Below are 26,224 nucleotides of genomic sequence, written 5' to 3'. Positions count from 1 at the left end.
TGCACCATGATGAGACTGGCCGGTGAACCCTCCGGAGGGAGCGTGCGCATTGGCTGCCATCGGAGCCCAACCGCCATGGTGAACGTGTTACGTCACACCCAGAGAGCACGGATGTGTGTATGTGTGAGTGTGAGTGTGTGTGTGTGTGTCCAGGGGGGAGAGAGAGAGCGAGCGAGAGAGAGAGAGCGAGAGAGATAGAGAGAGTATGTGGATCAGTGGGGGTGAGAATGTTGTGATCGCAAAGGTGGAAGAAGTGAAGGGAATCACGCGGAGAAAAGTCTCAAGTGTCCGGACTCAACTGAGAGAATTACTGATCGAGTTCGTGCTCGTGCAGACTTGGTGAGAGTTCTCTTACCGGCACGCGCTGCAGCTCGAGGTGGGAACAAACAGCAAGGAGAGAGAGAGGGAGAGAGAGAGAGAGCGAGACACAGTGAGAGAGAGAGAGAGAGCGAGAGAGAGAGAGAGAGAGAAAATGCCCGGGATGGACTCCCGCTTTCCTCGCGCTGGCCCGGGAATCACGCGCCATTGAAGGGAGCTGATACTGTGCATGCGCTTTGGGTCGGCTGCGTGCACGGTCGGTCGATGTGAGCACTGGCGTGGCTTCGGCCTCCATTTGCCAGTGTGTGTTTATGCTCGAAGGATTTCACCGAGGCCTTTCCACGGCCACGACGGCGCGCAACAGTTGGAGTTTGCGGTAAACATTGTCATTTTCTGCGTCCCGTGCGCGGCGAGGCGTTGAGCCGGCATCGAGAGGTGAGGCGTCACTGAAACCCCCAACTTTTTCCAACTTGGTGAGTGGAGGCGCAGGGGGCCTTCTGCTCCTCCTGTCTCACGGTGTGGGGAACAAGCAGCTCTTGCCAGACAACTTGAATTCCTCGCGTGGCTTTTGTTTTGCGAATCATGAGCAGTCCGTTTTGGGTGTGACTGGGCATGTATTTTCTAAATTGTCAAGCGCGTTTGATGCTCGCATTCGCCATATCAACACCTCCGGTCTTCGCATCAGTGTTGGTGTGACAGTGTGATCAGTAACCAAGGGCACAGTGCAGGATAAAGAGGATACAGGTTACCCTTCTCGCAGCTCGCGGCGTGCACAAACAGGTAATTGCATTTGCTCTCCTCAGGAAGAAACTGTATTTCACAATTGGCCATGTGTATCTAGTCTGAATTAAAAATTGATATGCAGAAAGAATGAACATTTTTAGCCCATATATCCAACTGGAAGTCATCAGAGGCGCTATTGGTCAGACAGTTAGAGCCTGCAGTCCACGCGTCTCTCAGTGCGTTGACAGTCAATGTTAAAATTCTTATAAATTAGAAATTAAGCCTTTTATGTAATTTTATCGTCATGATGGTTTCAGGCTGTGCAAGCCAGGCAGGAGTTGATTGTTTTGCTCATTTATTTACAATCTTTACTTGTTTGTTTGTTTGACCTGGCTTGTCCCTGTATGTATGTGTGAAGTGCTACTGTTAGATTTAGGCCCTTTATTAGTGCTTTTATTTTTTTAAGGCATTCCTATAACCCAGAGGTATTTTTTATAAACCATTTTTAGTATCTATCTATCTACCTATCTATCCGTGTCTTGTATTATTTGTTCATAAGTAGGTGCAGTTGCAGGAGGGTGTGGCCTATCCACGATGGCCCAATCCTCTTGAAATTTGGTGTTTACAGTTCCAGCCATTATTTAGTTTAGTCAGTGAACAGGTACAACACAAATGAAAAAAATAAAAATGAAAAAAATTGCTCATCTCTTAAACCTGCAGGTCAGATATCATGAAAGTTAGAAACCAGTAGCCTCGCTGTACATTTTAAAATTTTGTATGGTGTAAGAAACACAGGTTGATGCTGACAGTAACACTGTCAGTCCCTCATCTGGTGGCATAGAAAACCTGGACAGTTGAAAATTGGCTGAGGCGGCTTATCAACAGCCAGTCACATCCCAACATTTCTTTTTGTTCCAATATCTTTGACACTTGACTAGCAATCACCTGGTTAAAAAAAAAAAAAAAACACCTTCGGTCAGTAACACTACAAATTGGTGAACATAGTCAGCAAAATTAAAAGTGGTTGTGTTTGTTGCATGTGGACGTGATCTATTGCACGGTACCTTTCACTCAGATGATTTCAGGTGTTGCTATTGAACAGTCACAATGCTGCCAGAAGTGCACAGAGTGTGATGAACTTTGACCTAACAACAGCACTTCAGATGCACTTCACAGGTTCCTTTGTATGTGTGAAAGTTACCTGTTTCCTTCATAGCAAAGTTGCCTCTCAGCAAGACACCATACCTGACATTGCTGTATCTGTATATCCAGAGCACAACTGAGCCTTATAATAATTGCAGTCTTTTCTGTCCTGCTGGTTAGCTGTTAATATCAGCTGCTGTAGCTGTCAAAGTTAGCGCATTTCAGCTACAAAGTGAATCCTTTACCTTTATCACCATGGCGAGCTTTGAAATGTCATTGGAGCCAGACACAAGGAGAAAGAAAAGAAGGCCAAGTGAGAAAGCAGGCAAAGATACAGCGCAACATGAGTGGCTTTTGATCTAAGCCGCGCAATTGTTCCTGTGACCCCCCTATAAAATATCCTGCTGCAATTTAATCATTGTGCCTAATCACCCCCCTTCAAACTCTTGGGCAGTGAAAATGTTCAGTTTGCGTGCAGCATCGCCGGAGCTAGTGTATTTCTTTTCTTTCTTTCTTTTTCTTTTTCTTTTTTTTTTTTTTTACAACAATGACACTGCACTGCCAGCACATAGGATATGTAACATCTTTCTCTTGTCAGTGCCAGCAGAGAAATTCAACCAAGTTTCAAGTACATTTATTTAGCATAGTTCCCGAGAAACAATACTAGAGCTCTATATTGTTTTCTTTCAAGTAATGAAACAAACTCTATGATTTAGGCAGGTAGGGTTTTGCTTGGCCACAGTTCTCTGTTCTCTCCCAGCTGTTCACTTCTGCCTGAACGTCCTGAAGATGATATTACTGCATTTCATTTGCATTCATTTGCATCTTGTGTCTGAACACGAGTAATTAGAAACTTTGAAGAAAATCCTGACGACATACTTTGTGGCAAGAAATGGCTGATGATAAAACAGGAGTGGGTGTGATGTCTTCCTGCCTGATTATTTACAAAGCATATGTAAAGTTATGCAAGTTTTGTCACAAAACGATCTTTAGTCAGAAATGGACAGTCCCACACAGGATTTGTCCCCCTTTGCAGGGGGCAGTGTTAGTGTTGTGTAGCCAGCAAGTCCTGCAGGTAAATTAAAATGTGCACAATTAGAACAGTGTTGATTTAGCTGCAGGTTTGATGCCCAACTTTTATATGTGGGTGGGTCACTTTCTTATCAATCAAACACATAAATCCCAGTAAATAATGAAATAATACATTCTTAGAGTTGAGTGTAGATTTTAAAGAGTTATATTTACTTGTGACCGTTGCTTACTGTAAACTATTGAGTTAATCTTTGCAATAGGTAATCAAGCTGTACTGTTTTAAGACATCTCAAGGTTGATGTCATGGCAACAAGGTTAAACATTTTGGCTTCTATTTAATCCTCATTTCTTAAAATGTCTTATTTCACTTTTTTATTTCTCATTTTTCTTTTCTGTAGTTTTTGGGGATGCAATTATTTGGCCTTTGTTTTAACTGTTTTGATTTTTGTTGGCTTTAGCAGCGGCCGATTATATTACCTGTTTCTTCTTTATCCCTGTAGAGCACTTTGTAAGTGCTACATAAATTAAGATGTTCTTTCTTTTTATCTCAGGTAGCAAATGACGTAGGACCACAAGAGTGAACAGTGAGATCTGCTGTAGACCCTAGACTCCACAGTTTACATCATGGAGGACCCCCATGTGGTGCCTGCACAGGAGGATGAGGAGGACGGCTGCACTGCCGCCCCCTCTCATACCTCTCCTCTCACGGTCACCACGGGAACTAGTTTCTCAAGTGAGAATGTGATGGAGAACCAAGCCGTCTCCATGGCAAGTAATCACTATAGTCCAACTCTGTCCTCACCTGCTGAAGCTAGCCCAGCCAAGCCCGCTGCAACCTCACCTGCTACCACTAAAGAGAACATTGAACCTGGCCAAACTACCTCAGATATTGCCTCTGCTTCAGACTCCCTAACATGCGCAGGGACAAGCCTTGTTAACACATCTACAGCATCTGTCTTGCCATCGTCGTCCCTGTCTCCGTGTGTTGCATTTAGCAATCCAGAGCTTGAGAAAAGCTTTCCCGCACAGCTAACCTTCAGAGGTGTCAGTGTCACGCTGGAGAACAACAGCGTGTGGAAGCAGTTTCACAGCCGTGGAACAGAGATGATTCTCACCAAACAGGGGCGCCGCATGTTCCCTTACTGCCGCTATCGCCTGAGTGGCTTAGAACCCACACGGCAATACAACCTGGTCCTGTCCATCGTCCCCGCTGACCAGTACAGGTACCGCTGGAGCTCGACCAGATGGGAGGTCAGCGGACCAGCAGAAAACCAGACACAGGGTCTAATCCGGGCTTTTCCGCATCACTACTCACCCTGCCTGGGCTCAGAGTGGATGAGCAATCTGGTGTCCTTCTACAAGCTCAAATTGACCAATAACATCTATGACCAGGAAGGTCATTTAATATTATATTCCATGCACCGATACATTCCTAGACTCCATGTGATACCTGTCCCTGATGGGGGCGGGCCCACACCTGACCAGCCTGTAGTTAAGGGACCAGAAAGCATGACCTTTACCTTTCCACAAACTGAATTTTTTGCTGTGACCACTTATCAAAACATTTGGATCACCCAGCTAAAAATTAATCACAATCCGTTTGCGAAGGGCTTCAGGGAGGACGGCCAAAACCACCGCCTACAGAGGCTCAAGACGGAGCCTGAAGCTGCAGGGAGGGCAGATGCTCAGCCTTTAGCCTTGAAACCTTTTGGGTCCAGTAGCAGCAGTGAGGAGGTTGTGGATCTCAGGTGAGTTTTAAAAGGGTTTTGGGTTTCATCTTTCATTTGTTCACCACACATCACATTGACATTCATTGCACATTTACCAAGTGACTGTATGAAACATGTAGATGCATATATTGAATCATTTTTCCTGAATTTTTGCTCTGAACTTTTGCTCTCAGCAACAAACCAAGATAGGTATTCAGTGGGTATAAATTTGTTATTTGACCTAAAAAAGATGGGTGTTTTTTTTTTTTTTTTTTTTGAACCCCAAGAGTAAGTTCTTTTAAATACCCTCTTAAACTCCACTTTTTAAAATTAGCTGTTAATTAATCTATTCCTCGCCATCTTTACTTTTAAAACTTTTTCCATCTTTCTCTCAACTTGGTCATCATGTACACATTACTAATGACTGTTTATCAGAAATCTTTTGTGTAAATATCTTAAGAAAGAACAATAGTCATCAATGCAATATCGTTACAGTGTCGATATCAAGGTATTTGGTCTAAGATATTGTGATATTTGATTTTGTCCATATCACCCAACCCTAGTTAAAAGACATTGAAATATTAGTAAATGTTTGTTAGTGCTAAATTTGCCACATTTTCACTGTTTCATCTTATCAAACTACAGTATTAGCCAAAAGAATATCTCAAAACTACTCTATGTACTGCAAATCCACATTTTCAAAAATATTATTCATCCAGATAAGTTAGTTTGTGGCACATAGCCGCCATTCAGTCAAATACTATACCACACCTCATCACTAGATACATTTTTGAGGTGGAATTTCACATCACTGAGACAGGCTTGTTAAAATCCTGTTGTCACAGTGTTAATACCTCATTTGTTTTTGTAATGAATTTGTGTCAATTGTTTTCACTTGTTTTCTGTGTGTTGTGCAGTAAAAAAAAAAAGTCTCTTTCATTGTCCCACAGCACAAAGAATTGTAGCAGCCCCGCTTCTCCCTTGGATGAGCAGGACGCTAAGACCAAAGCCAAGCAGAAGACAGCAGCTATTATGAACGCACTCCTAACCACTTCCCCTGCCAGTAATCAGAGGACAAATGTGGACAGCGCAGAGAGAGCTCACCCACATGCTGAGATCGCACGAGGCGATCAGGCCAGGTGTGGGCATGTGCTTCTCCACAACCCCCCACCTGTTTTTCTCACGGAGGAAAAACGCTGCGTCAATGTGACGCCTAAGGTCAAGCCATATGTCAAAATAGCCCCTAAATTGTCACCCGCTACTCCTGCCTCCTTGAAGTCTACCCCAGCCTTATCACCGGGACGCCCCAAGAAAAGAAGGAGGATTAACAGGCGTTGGGGGAACTCCCGGGGAAAGGAGGGGAAAGCCGAGGCTGCATCCACTGTGACGGTCCATAGCCCGTCATTGACCGTCGCCATGCAGCCAGAGGTTGACGATGTAGAGGGCCTTGTCTTTGTGTCATTCACCTCAAAGGTAAGATATAACGGGGGCTCCAATGTGTCAGATACTGGCAGTTTAGTGTTTTGGGTTCTCAAATACATCTAAGTGTCCTTTGCTGTGCTTTTAATGATATTCAGAACACAGTGGTACACAGTGGTAAGGTTTAATGCTTTGTTTTGTTGTCTTGCTGTACCACAGGAAGCTCTTGGGATACATGTTGGAGACCAGCATGCCAGTATGTCATCACCAGTTACTCCAGTTTCTCCAGTTTCTCCAACCCCTCAGTCACAGTTAGTGCAGACTGGTAAGCATTGGGGAGATCTGTTGCATGTTGTTAAGCAATAGGTTTCACTGGTAATACTTGAATTTGGTATAGTGTAAAAAGCTACTGACTACTAACTTGAAATCAGCAAGTCTATTCTGGAGCACAATGATTTAAAAATGAAGTTTTGGGAGTGAGAGCAAATTTTTGAGGATAATTGTTATTATTATTTCTTTCATTTTTAATCAGGAAGTTGACGCTAACATTGCTAAGTTCCATCTAATTAAAATCTGTGGAAAAAAGTGGATAATCTACTTGTGACAATTTTCTTTCCACAAACACAGATGTCTTGACAATTTCCAGTTTTTCCCAGTTTCAGTGTAAATCACCAAGCTGACAACTGCAGTGCTGAATTTAACTAAAGCATGCTGCTCTTGAGTGACTTTTTTTGTTGTTCTTCATCATGAATCTGGTTTTAAAATTCATTTCAGCTTTGACACTGAACAGGTGTTCAAAAAGTCTTGAATTGACCTTGCAGAAACCTCTAGTTATTATGTCCTGTTCAAATAACAGGGAGACAAACATGATGTACATGGTCCAGAGTAAATGTCTCTCCTTTGTCCTGTCAACAGTAACGAAGGTTCCAGAGACCGAGGAAGAGAAGATCGCCCGCTTGCAGGCTGTCCTTCTGCAGGACCTCGCGGTTCTCAAACACAGACAAGTCATTCATCCTGTGCTGCAAGAGGGTGAGTGGACACACACACACACTCTCCCAGTGAGGGAGGAGGTTTTGTTTTTTATGGAAAGTAATTAAGTGCAAGTGGTGTTTCCTCTCATTGACAATTATTTTTCCATATTCCAGTGGGCTTGAAGTTGACCTCTTTAGACCCGATTCAAGCCATCGACCTGCAGTATCTTGGGGTTTGTCTGCCTCTCCCTGCCCCAGTCCGAGCAGGGCAAGCTGATGCCACAGTCCTTTCTTGTGTTGGTAAGTTGGAAAAGTGGAAGCTGTGAAAACTGGTGTGTGTGTGTGTGTGTGTGTGTGTGTGTGTGTGTGTGTGTGTGTGTGTGTGTGTGTGTGTGTGTATTTATGTTGAAAACCACCCACTTAGAGCAAAATATCAACCAAGCTTCTATCTTACCAAAAATGGTAAGTGTCCTGTCAAGTTGTTGTTTTTTTTTTTTTTTTTAGATTCAAAGACCCCAAATTGTTGCTATAACATGATGATATCCGTATACCTGCTGTCTTAGAATTATTGTGTACTTTAGTCTGTGACGGTCCAAGCAGAATGAGGGGGAAATCTTCTTCCCGCCCTCACTGTCTTGGTGGCAGGGTGGCCAAGCCATTAGACAGGCTGACCTCCAACCTGACAAACTCTGCTGAAGTGTCCTTGTGCAGCGCAACATCTCTACCAGCTCAAGTGTCACTGTTCTGTAGCTAACCTTGTACTCTGACTTTACTAAATAGGGTAAGCAAAGCGCCCATAAATGACCTTGACAGTCAGAGATTGAGGTAGAAGCCTGATTTTGGTGACCCCATGACCTTTCTTCTAGGGTCACCAAAGTCTATAGAAGGAGAAAACCGAACCAACGGCCATTGACGGCTGTATGACAGAAAAGAAGAGTGCAGTTCAGCCTTTTGGCCATCAGGGGCAGGGCTCAGCACTTGCTAAACAGTGGAATATATAGCGGACAATGGGGCTAAATACTATAAAATGATCACTAAATTTTTTTCCAAATATTTACAAGTAACTGAACTGTTACTGTCATCGTCACACCTATGAATTATGTTGCGATAACTATAAGCCAACCTGAAATCAACGGTTGTAAAATGATGGCAGTTTCCGAGGATTGCCGCCAACATTGAGGCTATGTGATGTTGACTAGTTACACAGTCAGAGGCAAAAAGCATTTTTTGCCTGAATTTTCACAGATTACATTCATCTAAGCACATGCATATCTTCTTAACCACTGTCTGGTCATTTTAACCAATGAACAGCAGAAAAAGAACACAGACTTGATTTTATGGTAGACCATTGTCAAGTTAACTTTTTTGTGAAGTTTAGCGCTCTACGTTCTTACAAATGGAATGTAGTTTTACCCTTGCTTATCTAATCTATCTATATTTTTAACTAAAAATGTGTGTTATTTTTAGTTAAAATCTGCATTGTTTATTTGTTTATAATTCAGAATAAATAGTAAGATGAAGATGAGGGTGATGACATCACTGGGTAGCTGCCCTGACATGGCTAGAGGTCCTGTCCCAGATAGGGATTTTAGTGATACATTCTATCACAGAATATACTTTATTGCTGAAATCCACAGAACGTACACATTCTTTGATACAGTGTATGACCGCGTGTTAAAGTGATTACAGTTGTATTTGAACCAAATGCTCAGCATTTTTGTTAATTATGTCTAGTAATTACACAGGAATTAAATGCACAGTTTCAATTAATGTATAGCATTTATCTCAGTGGTTGAAGGCCCCATTGCTAATTCATTTCCAGACTAATTTATATGGAGCTATAAGTGGTAGTCTCAGGAAAGAAAGGCCAAGAAAGGATACAGGCCAGTAATGCTGATAATTATAATTTACTTAGGTGAAATAATTCAATAATTAATTAAATATATGTAATAATTAAATTAGACTCTACATCTGCAGTTAATAGAGTTTTCTGGCAAGCCAATCAGATAAAATAGCAGTAGTGCCCTGAGTAGTTTCTACTTCAGCACTTTCAACAATTTTGTGAGGCACCCTGTGCATTCAGTGTAAATATGGAGTTTTTTGGTGCAAAATTTGACTGACAGCTAATCTTGTACATTCCCTTCACAGATGAGGGGTTACCCTTTATCTCCCGAACAGGCAAGACCAGTGACATGACAAAAATAAAGGGATGGAGAGACAAATTCATTAGGAGCAAAGAGACATCTCTTAAATGTGACGGTAAGGATTTGCTCTTCCCACTGAAGTGTCTGTTTTACCACATAATAAGACTAGTGGAGTTATTCCAGTTTTCAAAAAGGCAATTGAAATTAAATTGTCTAGTCAAAATGATGAAGTCGTGTGTCTTGCCACACACCAACAAAGGTCTAGACCTTGGGGCAAGCTTGATGAAGCAATATGCAAAACATGTTTCTTGACATATTTTCTTTTACTTGTGAAACATGGTATAGTTTATTTACCAAGTAGGTCTAGAACTTTGTTGATGGGCAGCAAGAATTTTGATCATTTATCATTTTTGAAATTTCCTGTGTTTGATCAGCACCCAAAGAAATTACAGTACTTTGCAGGAGATATCTATTTTTGTAATTTGAAATTAAATAGTAATTGCTCTGCTGTTGGTTAATGATAATCTGAAGTCTTTTTAACCCTCTTTTCGTAAAGGACCACAAAAAGACCTGTCTGCTTTCTGTAGCGACATGCTGGATGAGTACCTGGAAAGTGAAGCTCAGATTATCAGTGAGCGTGCTGCTGCTTTCTCCTCCGGCCCTGAGAGCTCAGTGGCCTATCGTCTGCCCACAAAGAGCTCCAGCTATGTAAAGACCCTGGACAGCGCACTCAAGCACCGAAATTCTGCATGCAAAGTCCCAGCAGCTGTCAACAGACCCTGCCCTCTTTCCCACAAACCCCTCCTATATTCTGCCCTGGTGTCACCAGCTCCTCCCCTGACCCACCCGGCCTCTGTCAGAGCAGGACCGATGCAGTCTGCCTTTCCACCAGCCAAACCCCGGCCTGCAGTCCCCAACAAGAGCCCTGTAGCGACACTCAGTGTAAAAACTACCTCTGGATCTAAACTTACACTCGGAGCCAGCCCTGTTTTACATAGGTAAAGACTCCTCATCAAGCAATAATTTAAAAATTTCCAGCTGTTCTGTTTTTTTTTGTTGTTTTTTTTTTCTTTTTGGTTTAAATTTTTTTCAGAATACCCAATGACATCCAAAATGCTTGACCAAATCTTAAAATGCATCTTTGAAATTAAGGGTTCATGAAGTCAGTCCCTCAAAAATGATTAAGTCTTAAATATGGTTGTTAGTGGTCTTGTGTTTATGTATCATAGTAGTTAGGAGTGATGCACTGATTGACCTGTGACTTGAAGGTCCTATGAGTAAACCGCAGGCCCATGCGGTTATGGGTCAGCAAAGCAAAGTTATAAATAACTCTGCGTGGTTTGTGATTATAAACAGATGAAAATAATAATTAAGAGAACCACACAGAGGACTTGTCTTCATTTTCCTTGTACAACCCCTTTATACATTCACAACCAACGACAGTCAGCTATGTTCAGTCAGAAACAGGCCAACTTTGCCATTTTTCCTCTTCATTTTTGTTCAGTTACAGATATCATTAAAGGCCCCAAAAGTCTTAAATTTGAAACCCCAATTGTGTATTGCCATGCCATACAAGTTTCACAGTCACAACTGCTCGTAGTAGGCGACGTTTCCTGCTCTTTACATAATTCTTCAGGAGATTTTTTTGATGTCAATTGAGGAGTACTCTCATGAGTTCAGTTTTACTTTTCTCTTCAGATCAGAAAAGCACCAGAAGCCAGGTACGAGCTGTGGGCAGAGCCAGGGCATGACACACCACAGACCTACAGGATTTTCCAAGCACCAGCTCAAACTGTGGGAGATGGAGAAGGGAGCTGCCAACCAGGGCACCCACAAGACACAGCTGACCCCAGAGAGGCTAGCAGTGGCTCTGTCTGTACTGCTAACACCACAGGTATACAGCATACATACAACATACAGTATGTGTCTACTGTGTGTAGACACTCAGAAACAGACATGGAAAAAATTGTTATAAAGACATTTCAAGCCTAGTTCCCGAGTTGACATTGCCTAGTATGCTGGGCAGTTTTTTTTTTTTTTTTAAATGCACCCATTTATCAGCCTAAATTATGAAAAACAACAATGAAACACAGGTATAAAAGGAGAAATTGGCCAGTTGAAGCATCATAAAATAACACCATGCAGCTCTGCTGAGAAAACGCAGTGTAGCCTTTAAAGCCGTGGAATTACATAGCTTATATTTTCCCGTGACGTCACAGTTAAGTGTCTGTTGTTGCCGTTGTTGTTGTTTTTCAGAAATTCAGCAAGCAAGTTTGAAAGACTACAGAAGGCATTAACTGAATGTAGACACTGTTCATGGAGAAGTAGCCGAAGCATCCTAAGCCGTAGTTGTTGTGGTTTCAGTGCATGACCTTGATCAGAGCTAGAGCATCCCATCCCCCATAGACACTGTAGACTCACTGTTGCCCCAGATAAGATGGCGGTGTCGGGTGTGGACAATTCTCTGTCTACATGAAGTGACATGAAGTCACAAATCAAAAATTAATATCGAAATACAGAATGTCTACTGAAAACCAACAGGACCTAACCAGCATGGAGCATCTCTTGTCCCTTTGGTGTCCTTTGTTGTAAAATGATGACCAAGTTGGTATATATGAGCATTGCTTCTCATTGCAACCTGGTGCCACACACACACACACACACACACACACACACACACACACACACACACTCCAAAACATTGTTGATGATTAACTGTTCTGTTGTAACTCCCTGTCCGTCAGATGCAGCCCAGCCAACGTCTCATGGTGCCCGAGTATAAGAAGCCCACAAGCCCTGAATGTGGCCAGGCCTTCTGCAGACTGGGCTGCGTTTGCTCCAGTCTCCAAAGTCCGAACAGAGGTCCACTCCACTGCCGGCGACCTGACTGCATGTTTGGCTGCGCCTGCTTCAAACGCAAAATCACAAAGCAGAAGACCCAGGACGAGACTGAGGACCAGATTCAGCCCCATTATTGTAAGATCATCCGTTTAGAAGCTCTGTTGTTAATGTTGGTAATACAAATTGGATAGTTGTTTTAAGTCTGTTTTTAAGGTCTTCTTTCCACCATACAGTTTACAGCTAGCCTGTTATTTCCTGGGTTGAGCTTTCTAAATTTCTGTCACCCCAGTAAGCTCCTTGTCTGCCCTCACCCCCTCTCTGCATCAGCTTCATTCAAACCCTCTGAAGCTGCACATTTTACAGATGAACATCTAAATTTCAGATCTGTTGCTCTCATTCAAGGTTCATTTGAAGCAGTTTACCTTGTAGCTGAAATTCTGCAGCTTAATGCCATTTTTGAATCGGAGACAAAATAATCCATGTAATCCCACACGAGAGTAAAATATATTTCTCATTTGCATGCAAAACGCATTTCCCCCCATTTAACTCTCGGTTTTGTACAAGTGATCAGCCATGAACGTGGAAGCAGGGGTGACCCTTGGGTGTTTCCACGGAGTTTGTGCTCTTAATACCGTCTAATGATCAGAAATCACTTACTGCAGCTTTAAAGGTTATGAATTATTTATGTGACAATTACAGTCAAAACCTATGAGTGTAAACCTGTGCACTGAAATGTTTTTTTTCTTCCTTTGTTCTTACAGTGGAATCAGTGATCATGGCTGTTAATGATAATTAATCAACAACACTCTGCTAATTCTAATACATTAATTCAGAGTGTTTGAACACAAATTGTCATTTATATATCATTTAAATCCTGTTTTTCTGCCTTTTTCTTATGTTTTATTTATTTTTAACTGTTGGCCACAGCCCGCAGTGATAATGAACCGCTTGTTTCTCTTCCCAGCCGTGACTAACATGGAACATGAGGTCCAGCCTTGCCCAGGCTCCCATTCTGATAGACTGTGGGACCGAAGCACTACTCTCCTGGATCCAGAGCCCCTCTTCACTCCAAAACCTGCAGCTCGCCTTCCCAGTCCAGTCACCCCTTCAAATAAAAGTAGTGTCCCTCACATTATACAACAGGTAAAAAAAAAAAAAAAAAATCCCCTCCTGTTGGATTAACAGCAGCTGCTGAATGTGCTGTCCTCTCTTAAAACACCTCATGCTAAAAATGCAAAGTTTAAATTAATGTTTAGCACTCTATTGTAAACGGCAAAGCTTCTAAATTAAGAGAACCACACAGAAGACTTGTCTAAATATTTTTTAACTTTTGTCTGTCTGTCTTTGGTGTTTGGAAGGCTTAGGGTTAGGCTAAAGGATCTCGGTGCAATTTCTGTTAAGCTCACAGAAAAAATATTTAATTGCAGATGCGAGAGGAGGATAAGGATCCTGTGTATAAATACTTGGAGAGCTTTATGACGTGCGCCCGTGTGAGAGAGTTCAACAGCAAACCCTCACCTGAAGTCACCCTGCAGTCCCAGAAACTTGCTTCTCTTATCCCAAGCACCATGATAAGACCACAGAAGACTATAAACAACATGCTGAAAAAGACTCGCAGCCCTGCAGTGACTGTGAAAAATGCAGGTACAGAATCACACTAGTGCACATCAGATTTTGTTTTTATGTTGCAAAAGTTTGACCCAACACTCGCGATGGGGTGTTTCTTTCTTCAAACTCTTTTTTTTAACCACTATCAAAATATTTTTAGACTTTTTGTCTTGTCTTGATTGCATCAATTACAGTCTAGTATTGGAAAAAGACTTGATTCTCACAGATTATCTTTCATGTCCTCCAGCAGGGAAGGCTGCTGTGAATCTCCAATCTAAAGAAACGGAAACCAAAATGCAGATTGAAATCCAGTCAGCATGTCGATGGGACAAGGACCGCAAATTAGTCCTGTCAGATTTATTTAAACGTCTGAGACAGAATCACCTGTCCCCACGCTTCAATATCGGACCGTACGCCATCCGCCTGGTCTCCAAAATCTACATGCGAAAGTCCAACGTCGCCACCATCACCTACAGGGTAAGTCTGTGTAGATTATGCAGAAGTGATGCATGCTTCAAATCTGGATTATGTTGAAAAAATATAGTTATTATTTAAGCATATCATGACTATCCAACTAATTGAGTTTAACATGAGGTTTCTCATGTGAACCTCCCTTTGACAAAACTAGGGTGGTTGACTCTCGTAGCTGCTGCAGACAATGCAATTTCTGTACCAACCTTTTTTGTTGCCCGGGACCACACACTTAACAACATTTACATTTCACTTCATCTAGTCTTCTGACTCAACTCAGCAATTTATCCAACATTGCACCCCTGTAGCTTCTCATTACAGCTACCCTATGAACAGAAATCAGAATCTAATCCCAAAGCTATAGTAGTATTGATTGATAGATTGATATAGTGGTGATTTACCACTATAGTAATTTATCATATTACATAAGTTGCAGCTTATCAAAATTGTGGAGGGATGGTGAAGTGAGGCTATGTGCAACTTAGATATGTGTGGAATAAACGCAGAATTTTAATAGTTGAATCCACAGGGTTCTTATAGTCATCAATAGTCTCGATAATTTGCATATTCCACGTTTGTCGGTCGAGTCTAAATGGTCCTGCCTGCCTAAAATGTAGAGCAAGTCCTGAATTGGGTCGCAAATTAGCAGGTGAACCATTTACACCTATACTGGTCAGAGCCAGAACCAATAATCAGCCAGGACTGTTTAGGGGTTCAGAATGTGAGACCGAAATGCAATCAGTAAATGTTGTTCAGTAATTGTTGAGTAAATGTCCGAGGGGCACTTGAGTTGGCAGGCATGCGAACACTCACCTCTTTAATGATGTCAGTCGTTTGAGGGACTGTTTAACAAAGTGGTCCTGGTCCAAAACTCAGCATCTCTTGAAACAATGTAAGGTAGTCTATCGGGCCAGAACAGTGGCTGCTGTTATCCTGCTTGACTCCATATTCAGACACCTCGAGGGCAAGAGGCACAGCAGACCTCTGCGTTGATATCTATTTGTGATACGATATAGCCCCATCTTTACATATATACATTTATCAGTAATAGGGATGGGAATCAAGAATGAGTGCCTCTGAGTTTATCAAAGTCCTAGCACCGGAGAAGGGGAGATGTGCAGGCAGTGCCTCCGTATTTTCACGTCTCCCTGTAGGTGGGAAAAAAGGTGTGGGAAACTAAGTAGGCAGTGCCTCCATATCTTTAGTCAGCAGCATGTAAAACACCAGGAAATCAGAGAACACAGAGGCACTGCCTGCATATTTTCAGTTGTATTGATGCTGAAAGCTTATGTAGGCCTACTTTTTTTCCACACGCAGAAGAGTGATCAGGAATCAATAAGGGAATCGATAAAGAACTGGGAAAAATAAACAGAATTGATAATGGCATTGATATCAATAAAATCTTATCAATTCCTATCCCTAATCAGTAACTTGGGTAAATACTCCAGTGTTGTTTTTGTTTTTTTAAGCGTCAGATCCAGCAGGTTGAAGGTTAATGAGTGTCAGTGTCTATCATCATCAAATGGTTCTTCACATGGTGTCCTCTGTCCTCTCTTGTATATTGTTCTTACAAATGACTGTCACAGCATGAGAGCAGGCATATTTTAAAGTTAATCTGCCTCACACTGATCAAATGTGCCTTGGTCCTGTTCTCAGTGATTTTGTACGTCGTCGTGACGGTGCTTTACTTGAGCTGCAGGGTTTGACATATATCTGTTGCATTCAGATGTCCTGATGAATAAATTATCAGGCCCCCCAAGCGCATTTATGTGTTGGATGTATTTGTGATGTGTTGCATTATGTTTGTGTTCAGCTTGGTGATTGTTGTTGATTTAGTGTGGGGAAAAATCTATTCGATGCCGTCACACTCTCAAAGTGTGTAAGTGAACAGGCATTATTCATTTTGCCCAGTGCTCCGTTGAGTTGAGTTGTACTTGTGATGATGTGAACTGAGTAGAGGTTAATGTTTGCAGTGTTGTTACTTAAATCAGTTACACAGTGTGTCACTATGGTAATCTAAGCATGAGCGCAAAGAATGTTGTTTTGAAAATTGTGAATGTGGCCGGTAAGATAGTTGAGTGCAGTTCAGTTGCCTCGGTAACATAAACAACAGGCAGGTGGTAAAAGCAAATGATCTGCCTCTGCTCATCATTCACATTGTGCATTTAATTATTACCTTCCGACCGGTGGTTCAGTCTCATTGCTGCCAAAATAGATGCAAGACTCCTTAGTTGAGAAACTCTGGTTGTTTTGTTTTTGTGTTTCTTTGATCACAAAAGTGTTTTATGTTATGCAGCTCCCTGGAAAACTTCACATTTACACTTTGAAATGTGACTGACTTGCAGGGTTTGGGAGTGATGGAATAAATATAGTGAGATTGTGTATTTACAGTTTGTGGATGTGTTAAGTTAGCAATAACACTCAATGAATCTCTGAGTAGGTCTTATCTGCCGTCATGAAATTTTAATGACAGTATTAGCAAACTGGGAATTAATGTCAAACAAATTCAAAAGTACAGATTAAAAAACCTGCAACCCTAACATTTATGAAAAACAGTTTAAAAGTAATCTAAAGTATTTAGATTAAGCTACTGCCTTTGAATAATGTTACATGTTACAGATCACATTTTGAAGCATCTTGAACATAACCCTCCCAACCCTCAGTCTCATGTTTTAATAATTTTTTAAAAGTAATCTTCTGTACTTGCCTCACATGCAGTTAATCATTGGGATAAATACTAACAGCATTCCACATCAAATAATCTCCTTCCTTGCCAGGTCCACATTAGTAAGCCAAAGAAGATCAGTGATGATGATGACGATGATGGTGATGATGTTGAATCAGATGACTGCAATGAGGAAGAAGAGACTGATCACAGCTCCGATGAGAACCAAGAGTTGGTGGAGGATGACAGTCCAGCTGAGGAGCCTGAGGTTCAGGTTGGAGTCACGCCCTTCCTGAGCGGAGTCTTACCTGCTGGCAGACTGAGAGCCAGAAAAAGGCCCAGTGGCCGCCAAGCCATGGGACTCATACAGGTCAGACTGGCCAAACCCGGACATCATTGTTGAGATCGTTGTTGTGATTATTGTGTACCTGAAAATTCAGCTTTGATGACAGTGGTCTGCAAAAGGTTTACTGAAATTTTGATTTGAGGAAAATGGCTTGAAAATTTTGAGCTAAAGAAATTTGAAATTCTTACATCTCCCGTGTGTTATGCTCAACATTTAGTATGGATATGGACACAGATAGAGCCTTCTGTCTCTACTCTATGTTCATTTTGTGCACATTTCTGCACATTTTTAGGGAACGTTTGGATATGGAGAAAACAGAGCAGTACCACCGCAAAGCGCAGGGCCAGTGTAGCCAATAGCTTGAGAGAGAACAATCTCTGAACAAGATACGAAGAAGTCAGTCTCTCTCATTGGTAATATCAGAGGAAAAAAAATTCTCCGTCCTCCTGTCACGATGTATTCAGCAATCTCACAGACAACCACCGTCTGTAATGCCGCCTCCACTTTTGCCTCTTTGTAGCAGATCCATTATCACAACCTCCTCCACCGTCGCAATGCTTATTATTGTCGCTATTGTTGAGATGTTTCCAACGTTACAAACGGGTGTATCAGTTTTTGTACGTAAAGGGAGTGTAAATGAGCCCTTAGGTGAAATCACCGCTAGGGGTACTTACTGACAAATGCCTGTTTACCTCATACAAGATTTAAGTGGATTATTTGGCAATTAGTTTCTACATCTACATCTTGTTCTCCCTTAATGTCGTCTACAGGTGAATGGCAAATCCTACACTCAGGCCAGACTCTTGCTGGGGAGCATGGGATCGCTTCATCCGGCCAACCGTCTTGCAGCTCATGTCACGGGCCGGCTACAAGCTGCACCCAAGGCACCTCTTAAAAACTCCAAGAGCAAAATCCACACTCCTGGTAATCGTCGCTGTAAAACTGCCGGCACAATGCTCCCTCCTGTGGGAACTGCACTGAAAGCCACAGCTCAGAAGAGAATAAACAAACCATCAGGTATGATTCTTTCTCTGTGTGGTACCATAGCACGAGCTCAGAGTTAATCGATGCTTTCCAGAGCAGGGAACATAAACTCAAAATGCAGTGAATGTGGAACCTGCTGTCAGAGATAAAGGACTCTATAAAAGTTCATATGCAGCTTTGATTTTTTAAATTCTTTTTTGCATATATATGAAATTTTGATTGTAACCCAAATATTGAGGACAAGGTAGCCTAGTTTGTATGAATCTGTAGAATTTCTCTGTGCATTTGAATTTTCTTCTCCACTGGTAGTTGAGGTTGAATCCTTTTCTTCCGAGATACAAGGTCAACACGTCCTTACATTTCTACTCGGCCTTCGTTTTCAGTTATAATTACAAATATAGCCACAAGTGGCAATTCTGGGGTTCAGGCCAACAAAGACCATGAGAAGTTGAGAGTTTCAACAGTTGCATCAAAAATAACTTAAAGGATATGTTTAAGTTATGTGGACATATGACACCAGTTTGGTAAATAATAGACAAACAATTTCTGATTTATAGTTTGATTTGTGTTATGCTACTCTCATTTTTTGTCATTTATAGCGTCCCCTAGTGGTTGATTTGAATGAAACTGTCAGGGTATGTTTCAGGTACTTATGTGGACATGTCCTGTGAGTTTTGGGATGATTGACCCAGTGGTTGTTGACTTTTGTCCATTTATGTGCTAAGCCACATTTCTACCGAAGTTCATTGGTCAACATCTTGAAAACTAAATAAGATATCAACACATCTTGTGGAACGTTTGATAAGCTTGGTATAATAATGACCCACAGCAGATTTGGAAGCAGTCAGACCTACAATGTAGGAAGAGGTGTCAAAAATGTGTTTTTCAAAAATTCAAAATGGCGGAAAATCCAGTATGGGGGACCTTATGGGTTCTTGAGGCAAATTTTTAGAGTGAGGATTCATCTGTACCAAGTGTTGCGTAAATTGGACTCAAATCATAGGAATTATGAATTTTTAAAGTTCAAAATTTTGACCTTTAATTATAGCATCCCCATCAGGCTGATTGGGGTCAAAATACTTGGGCAGCATTTGCACACAACTTCCAATCAATGTGAAAAATTTCATGTCTCTGCCAATTACCATCTTGCGGGAATTTACGAAAACATTTCTGAGGAAGGAAAATATATTAATATTAACAATAATAATAAAACAGCACAGAAACAACAGGGTTTCAGCCCTATGGACTTGAACTCCTAATTAGCCCCCACACCCTTTTGAGTGTCTGACTCATGGTTATTGATCAAACATAGTCAATCAAGTTTTCTTATTGATGGGAGTTTAGAGATAGACCTGTACAAGAGACATGCGTTTTGCATGAAATGTTTGGATTCAGCTGTTGTGCAACTAAAATTGCACAGTGACAGGAATTTGACTTCTGCTTTTCTGAAGGACCAGTGCTGTCTTTACCCCATCCCCCAACAAGGAGCTTGTTAGACATTCCTTGTCAGAGCCAAACTCTATGCAGGCTCCTCTGTCCTGCCCCCTGGGGCCAAGGAAGTGCTACTGCAGTCTAATGAAACAACACAGCGGATATAGGCTGTGCATCCACTCTAATGGACAGCTTTTAAAAGATAGTACATCAGGAAGATGACTCAGATTGTTAGTGCCGACAAGAGTCTGGATGATTGCAAGGAAAAAACAATAAACAAAAACTTGTGTCTGTGTTCACTCTCCCTAATGCTCCCTATTCTTTTTTTCACATCAAATGCATATAGACACACAGATTGTAAAGAAATTAGCGCTGCAGGTCCAAATTAATTGCTTTTTTCATCATAACAAAACATTTTTTGTTTCTACAATATTAAGCAGTGTTAATAAACATAACATTTACAAAATCAGGTGGCTAATGGAAGGAAATATCATCACGTTGTCTTTGCTCATAATCACCTTTTCATGTGTTTGGATTAAGGAATGAACTTAAAAACAAGGCACTCTGCAAGCCTCTATAAACTTTCAGTGTAGGAGGTATGCTGAAATACTAAAAGCAATTCTTTATCAGCTCAGTCTCACCTGCAATGTTTTGTTTCCTCAGGTCAACAAGTAAATCCAGACATCTTGAAAAAAGAACCTGGCACCTCCCCACACCCTTCACAAAAACCATCTGCTATGAGCACCTTCATGACGTTTGTCACCGGCCAGCGTGGGTCTCTCACCTCCTTACAGAGCAGCTCATCCCTTTCACCTGTCTCTCTTACCGTCTCCCCCTCGCTTAAAACTCCCAGTTTCCTGGGACATAGTGGGACTTATTCTTTCAGGATCTGCCCTCCGGCCACCCCGGGCTCCAGAGGCTCTGGCCAGCACCTCCCAGGAGTTACCCTGCCAGGGGGCTTCACCCTCATCGAGCTCCCAAAGCCTAATGTTGACGGAGCTGTTGTGCAGTTAGCAGAAAATGTAAATACTACAAACATGACCGGTACGGCAAAACCACCTCCACAAAAAGACGTTTCTTTGACTTTGCGCCACCTGGCAGCCAGTTCAAATGTGGGCAGGCTTATTTTGGCTTCCAACCGCACCCATAGTGGAACCACGGACCTATCACGTGACAGATCAGTTGAACGTGACTCCTCACCTGAGTTGATGTGTGATGAGAAGATGCCATCAGATGAAAGTGATACTGCTAATAAGTGTAAACTGATGACACGGGCAGAGTCAGACCTGGATACCGGCTCAGAGGACGTGTTTTCAGACTTCTCAGACTGCGCTGGAGACAGAGATGTGAGTGAAACATGTTAGGATTTGAGTGTTTTTGTTTTTTCGCAAAACATCGGGTTGCTATGCAATTTATGCAAGTCAACATTGCCTGAAGTACAACAAAATCAGCATATCTAATTCAATAATAGCTTCAGATTTTCCATATTATACTTGGAGTGTAAGATAATTGCTGTTTGTGGTGACAGAGGTTGCGAATTGTGTCTTAAAGGCAGTTGCTACTGACTTGGTATTAAATGATTTTAAAACTTTCAGGCATCAAAAAGCTCTAAAATGCATGGACTCTTATTATACATACTTGTTTTCTCACAGTTTATTAGCATCTTATTGAGAAAATCAAATGAGTATGGTATGATCCTTTTTAGGAAAATGGATGATGGCCAGCATTTAAAAGAAAATAAATAACTTGTTAACTGGCTTATAAAATGTCCTTTCATTCGACAATGAAAGGCATGGAAAAAGTACTGCTTTTGGACCAGCCACTGTTAAAAACACTTGTTACAGTGATTAATCGACCTTTCTGTGTGCCTCCTACATTGCTGTTGCAATATTGCGGTCAGTGTTACAGCCTCTTTTTTTTTATGTCACTCTATCCAGGAGGAGCCAGTGGACATCGAGACAGTGGACGAAAACAAACTCACTATCAGTGAAATAATGCCAGCTGCCAGCAGGTCTTTACTTGAGTCACAGCAAGATTAGTGTCTGTGTCTGTGAGTCATTCATCTGTGTGCATTTTGTAAGTTTGCCTTAACAGTGAATTTTGGTTTCTTCTCTATCACAGGTGTTCCAGTGAGGATTCTGGATCAGCAAGGGAAAGCAGAGTTAAGGTAAGACCCTTTTTTCCTTTGTGAATTTGTCCGCATTCCCTGATAGTCCTTGTTATGTAGCTCAGTCTCTGTATTTTAGCTGGGGACCTTCCTACTCTCCCTTATCCAGCAGCTATACAGCAAAATAGTTTAATAACAAAATATTTCCAACACCAGTATTGACACCAGATGAAATTATCTTTTCTTCATAAACAAAGAATGTCTAACACTGTATTTATGTCGTGTAGTACTTGCTTTAGAGTATAGACTGGTGTTTATATCATTTGAATTGTTGTTCATAATCATCTTTTATGCCACCCCAGCCTCAAAGTGACAGTGGAGTGAGTGGATCACACACCTCAAAGAGACGTACAAACCACAGGGTGCTAGAGAGGCTCAGGCGCTCCGAGCAGCGGTACCTCTTCAACAGACTGCAGCATGTTCTCCGCAGTGACCCCAGAGCCCCCAAGCTACGCCTCCTTTCACTGGTCAGATTCACTTCCTACCAAGCAGACTAGCCGTTCCCTTGTGTGCATTTAGGAGAAGTGGGCCAAACTGCAAGAAAAAACCTATTGGGGAACATATGAAAAGATAACCTTGACGTACATAAATACATTCAATGGTAAAAATGATGTTCTGGTCATTGCAAATTATCTAAATGAAAGTTTAGTTTAGTTGCAGTACCATAGCCGGCATTACAACCAGAACTGGGACCAAAACCACGACAGAATGGAATGAAAACCAAAAATAACCACAAACCACCACTTTAATCACTACCAGGGAACAGAGGTAGATTGGTAAGACAGTCATGTAGCTTTGCTACTAGGCGGTTGATATTTTAATTTTCACATGCAAATGTTTACACATTAATTCAGTGGCAAACTTCTTGTGAACCTATACTGATACAAACTGATTCTGGTACATTCATTCTGCTTCACTGTCACAAATTCATCTGTACTATTTTTCAGTTATTATAACAGAATAGTGAGACATGCCTATTTGACAAGAAGCAGGGTATAATCCAGCGAAATGATTGCATGCAGCAGACACTATGTGTGGAGCTACCCACAAACTTGTGCTGTTGACAGTTGGCCCACTCCAGTATTCAGGCTGCTATGATCAGATGTGAAAAGATAACGTATTCACTTCTGTTTGCCAACCTATTCACTTTCTCCATCCTGTTTGTTTAAGGCTTTAAATGAAATCCGTACTCTGGTTGAGACCTCGAAATGTCTGGAGGAGGAGAAGAGGAGGCTGGCTCAGATGCAGTCTGTCTATATAAAGGAGCTTTCCCTTTTGTCTGGTATGTATGATTTGCGTTGTTGCATGTGGTCTGTCATTTTGGGCTCAGTCTCCCTTTGTGCTAGTTTTCAAAAGAAATGTGTAGGAATATTCAATGGGAAGCATCTGCTCTTGTCCTTTTTAGGTAAACCAGCACAGCTGATCAAGATCAAGCTGAAAGAGATCTACAAGAGGAAGAAATTAAGAGAGAGTGGAAATGGAATGGTGCCTTTCTCTCCCTGTCAAAGACAGCAGCCCAAAGCCCCTGAGCCACAAACTACCGCACACAACACTGAGTCCCAGCCTACACCCCTGCCTCAGCCTGAGGTACCTGTGCCTCATTCCCCAACCCCAGCCCAAGTCACTGCACAAGAGCCCAGGCTTAAGCTGCAGTCTCAACCTCAAAATGTTTTAACTCCAGCCACTGCCAAAGTTATTGCACTCCCATCACAGGAAGAGGATCAGCTTCAAGCACCTGCCGCCTCCGTCCAAGTCACTGAAGATCAGTCCACGGCTGAGGACAGGCATGAAGCGCTTGAAACCCCGCCCCAGGTCACTGCATCCCATTCCCAGATGGAGGACCAAGCCTCCTCAGCACCAGCAACACTTCAGGTCACTGAAACCCAGGATGGACTTCAGACACCCTTATCTCCAACACAGGTCTTATCACCCCAGTCAGACGCCCATCCTCAGAGCTCTGTTTGCCCGCTCACTCTTCCTCTGATTCGCTCTAAGACTGGCAGAATCATTCTTCCATCATGTTTGAAACCACGTAAGTTGCTGTAGAAAAATATAGAGTCCTTTTTGGTCTTGATTTGTGTTCTAATTGAAATGCCCTTGATTTGAAAAACCTTTGTTTGTCTTTTTGCAGTTGGGCAAGGATTCTATACAATCACGCTCATGGGAGCAAACCAGAAGGGCAAGAACAGTGACGTTAGCTCCTCACCACAAATGCTGTCTTCTGACCTGGACTCCTCCAAAGAACAGGAGAGGATTTCCTTTGAATCAGAACAGCCGTCAGACATCTCACAGAAAGCAAAAAATCCAGGAAATAGTCACACTGTGGAGAAGGTAAAGAAGTCTTCTCCCCTGGGCCACAAGACTGCAAAGCGTCGGGGTCTCAAGCGCCCCTCGGTTGAGCTTTCCCGCTTGAACAAATCCATCATCTTGCCAACGGTGGCACTGCAGCCTTTGGAGACAAACCTGCAGGGAGACAGGATGCTGGGTTTGAACAGAAACATGACAACAGCCTGCTTGAGCTTTAACCCTTTGAGTCCATCTACTGCACCTGAGCCTGCGCCTGAGACTGAGCCTGAGCCTAGCAGCTCTGTAGTCAGACGTCGCAGAGGTAGGCCTCGAAAGCATCCAGTTACCCCTGACCAGCCGGGAAAAAACCCAGTAGAAGAGACCAATGATCCGGTAGAAGAAAGCAGTAGTCTGGTAGAAGAGACCAAGACGCAAGCTGAGGACAACCCAGTAAATGTCCCTCAAGTACAAGACACCCCAGTGCCAGTCAAACGAGGCCGAGGGAGGCCTGTAAGGAAGAAGCGGGGAAATTTGTCGAGCACTACAGCTGGCACCGCTTGTGGAAAGAATAATACTGTTCTTGTTAGCAGCAGTCCTGTGATGCAAGTAGGCAGCAGTTCAGCCACAGCCAGTCAGCCATTGCAGAGCCCTGTCAGACTTACCCGTAGTATAAAAGCCCTAATACTAAATCCAAGAGCAGCCCTGCCACAGACATCCACCTCGAAGATATCAGCTCATCACGGCCTGTGACTCGAGGTGCTTTAGGAAAGGACTTCCCCAGTGCCAAGAAACGGTCCTGGATAGATATAGAAAAGGAACTGGAACTGGAATAGAGCTAATTTCTTACTTCAGCAATACAAGCTAATGCACGTGATCCTTGGATCTCAGTAGTCTCACACTGAAACCTCAGGCCTCTCTTAGACAGCAGCATCTATCCTAGCATTAGCCTCATAATCCCACTGACTCACTCAGCGGAGTTTCTCTCCAGATCCATGTTTGTTATTAAAACCACAAGACACATAAGTTATTGAGAGAGCCACCACATGTGCCTGTGTGTAAATCCAAAGGACCTGAAACAGTCATGCCAGTGGACATATGTAGCTCCAGGTCAAAGAGGACCCTTTTGTCCAACGGGAGAGAAATGAGTTGTTGTTTTTTTGTTTTTTTCCCAAGCATAAAGACTTTGAGAGAAATAGTTAATTGAATTATGAATGTACAAAAGGAGACCTCAGCCCCATATTGGGATGAAAATCACTGTTTTGATAGTAATAAATGTTCCCAACTATCTTCTACAAATATGGGCTGCATTTAGTTTTTCTTATGTAACAAATGTAGATATTTTGGTGGATATTTTGGAACTTATTTTGGTGATTTTTTTTTTCAGGCCATTTATCTTGATTGATCTGTCTCCAGCAAAATAAATGTGGGGAAAAACAGATCACTTATTTCCAGTATATTAAAATATGCTTTGTACTTGAGGTGAAAGATCTATTCCCTGAAGGACTTTGCTTGAGAAACACTGTAAAACACTGTAAAATGTAAATGATAACCAGCTTTTATTCTGCTGTTGTTTAATGCATCTCTTTGTAATTCTTGTTTTTGCTGTTACTAAACCAGTGACTATCATTTGTAGTAGCACTTTATATCTTTGTTGGATACTACCCATAATGTCTTGTTGAATTTGCAGTGAGTCTTAACACAGAACCTTCCCATTGGTAGCATCGAGGAGTTTAGTGACATGATATGCAGACAACTGTGATAATATTAAATTTGTTTTAAGCCTAATGTGTCACAAGCAATCAGAGTTAAGAAAATGCAATGTAAAAAAAACACTCTGTATATATGTCCTTTTTAATTGCAATGCATTTTCCTCAAGGATCATTTTGAAGGACTGGCTTTGTTTTTTTCATGTGGAATGGAAAAATATTGTGACCTTGAAAATGAATAAAACTGTGCATTAATCGTG

The 26,224-nt window shown here is 42.0% G+C and overlaps 1 protein-coding gene across 5 annotated transcripts; it reads left to right on the top strand.

Moving 5' to 3' along the window:
• The first annotated feature begins 142 nt into the window (after nucleotides 1-142).
• Nucleotides 143-26,224, top strand: mgab (MAX dimerization protein MGA b). Of its 5 annotated transcripts, none has more exons than XM_030046858.1 (22): nucleotides 143-753; nucleotides 3,768-4,964; nucleotides 5,876-6,398; nucleotides 6,564-6,669; nucleotides 7,260-7,373; nucleotides 7,490-7,615; nucleotides 9,464-9,574; nucleotides 10,016-10,457; nucleotides 11,158-11,353; nucleotides 12,204-12,435; nucleotides 13,265-13,443; nucleotides 13,728-13,944; nucleotides 14,156-14,385; nucleotides 17,157-17,414; nucleotides 18,161-18,407; nucleotides 20,469-21,151; nucleotides 21,743-21,834; nucleotides 21,927-21,972; nucleotides 22,275-22,439; nucleotides 23,143-23,254; nucleotides 23,378-24,004; nucleotides 24,104-26,224. In XM_030046858.1, exons 2-22 carry the CDS (start codon nucleotides 3,841-3,843, stop codon nucleotides 25,006-25,008), a joined length of 6,735 nt encoding a protein of 2,244 aa, XP_029902718.1. In that variant the 5' UTR covers nucleotides 143-753; nucleotides 3,768-3,840; the 3' UTR covers nucleotides 25,009-26,224. The 5 variants fall into 5 exon arrangements, with proteins under 5 accessions (XP_029902718.1, XP_029902717.1, XP_029902719.1 ...); XM_030046857.1 differs by having other exon boundaries at nucleotides 143-791; XM_030046859.1 differs by having other exon boundaries at nucleotides 143-1,098; nucleotides 14,159-14,385.

Source organism: Myripristis murdjan, chromosome 24, assembly GCF_902150065.1.
Source record: "Myripristis murdjan chromosome 24, fMyrMur1.1, whole genome shotgun sequence".
Classification (NCBI taxonomy): Eukaryota; Metazoa; Chordata; class Actinopteri; order Holocentriformes; family Holocentridae; genus Myripristis; species Myripristis murdjan.
Note: the sequence above shows the minus strand (reverse complement) of the source record. Positions and strands in the feature narration are given on the sequence as shown.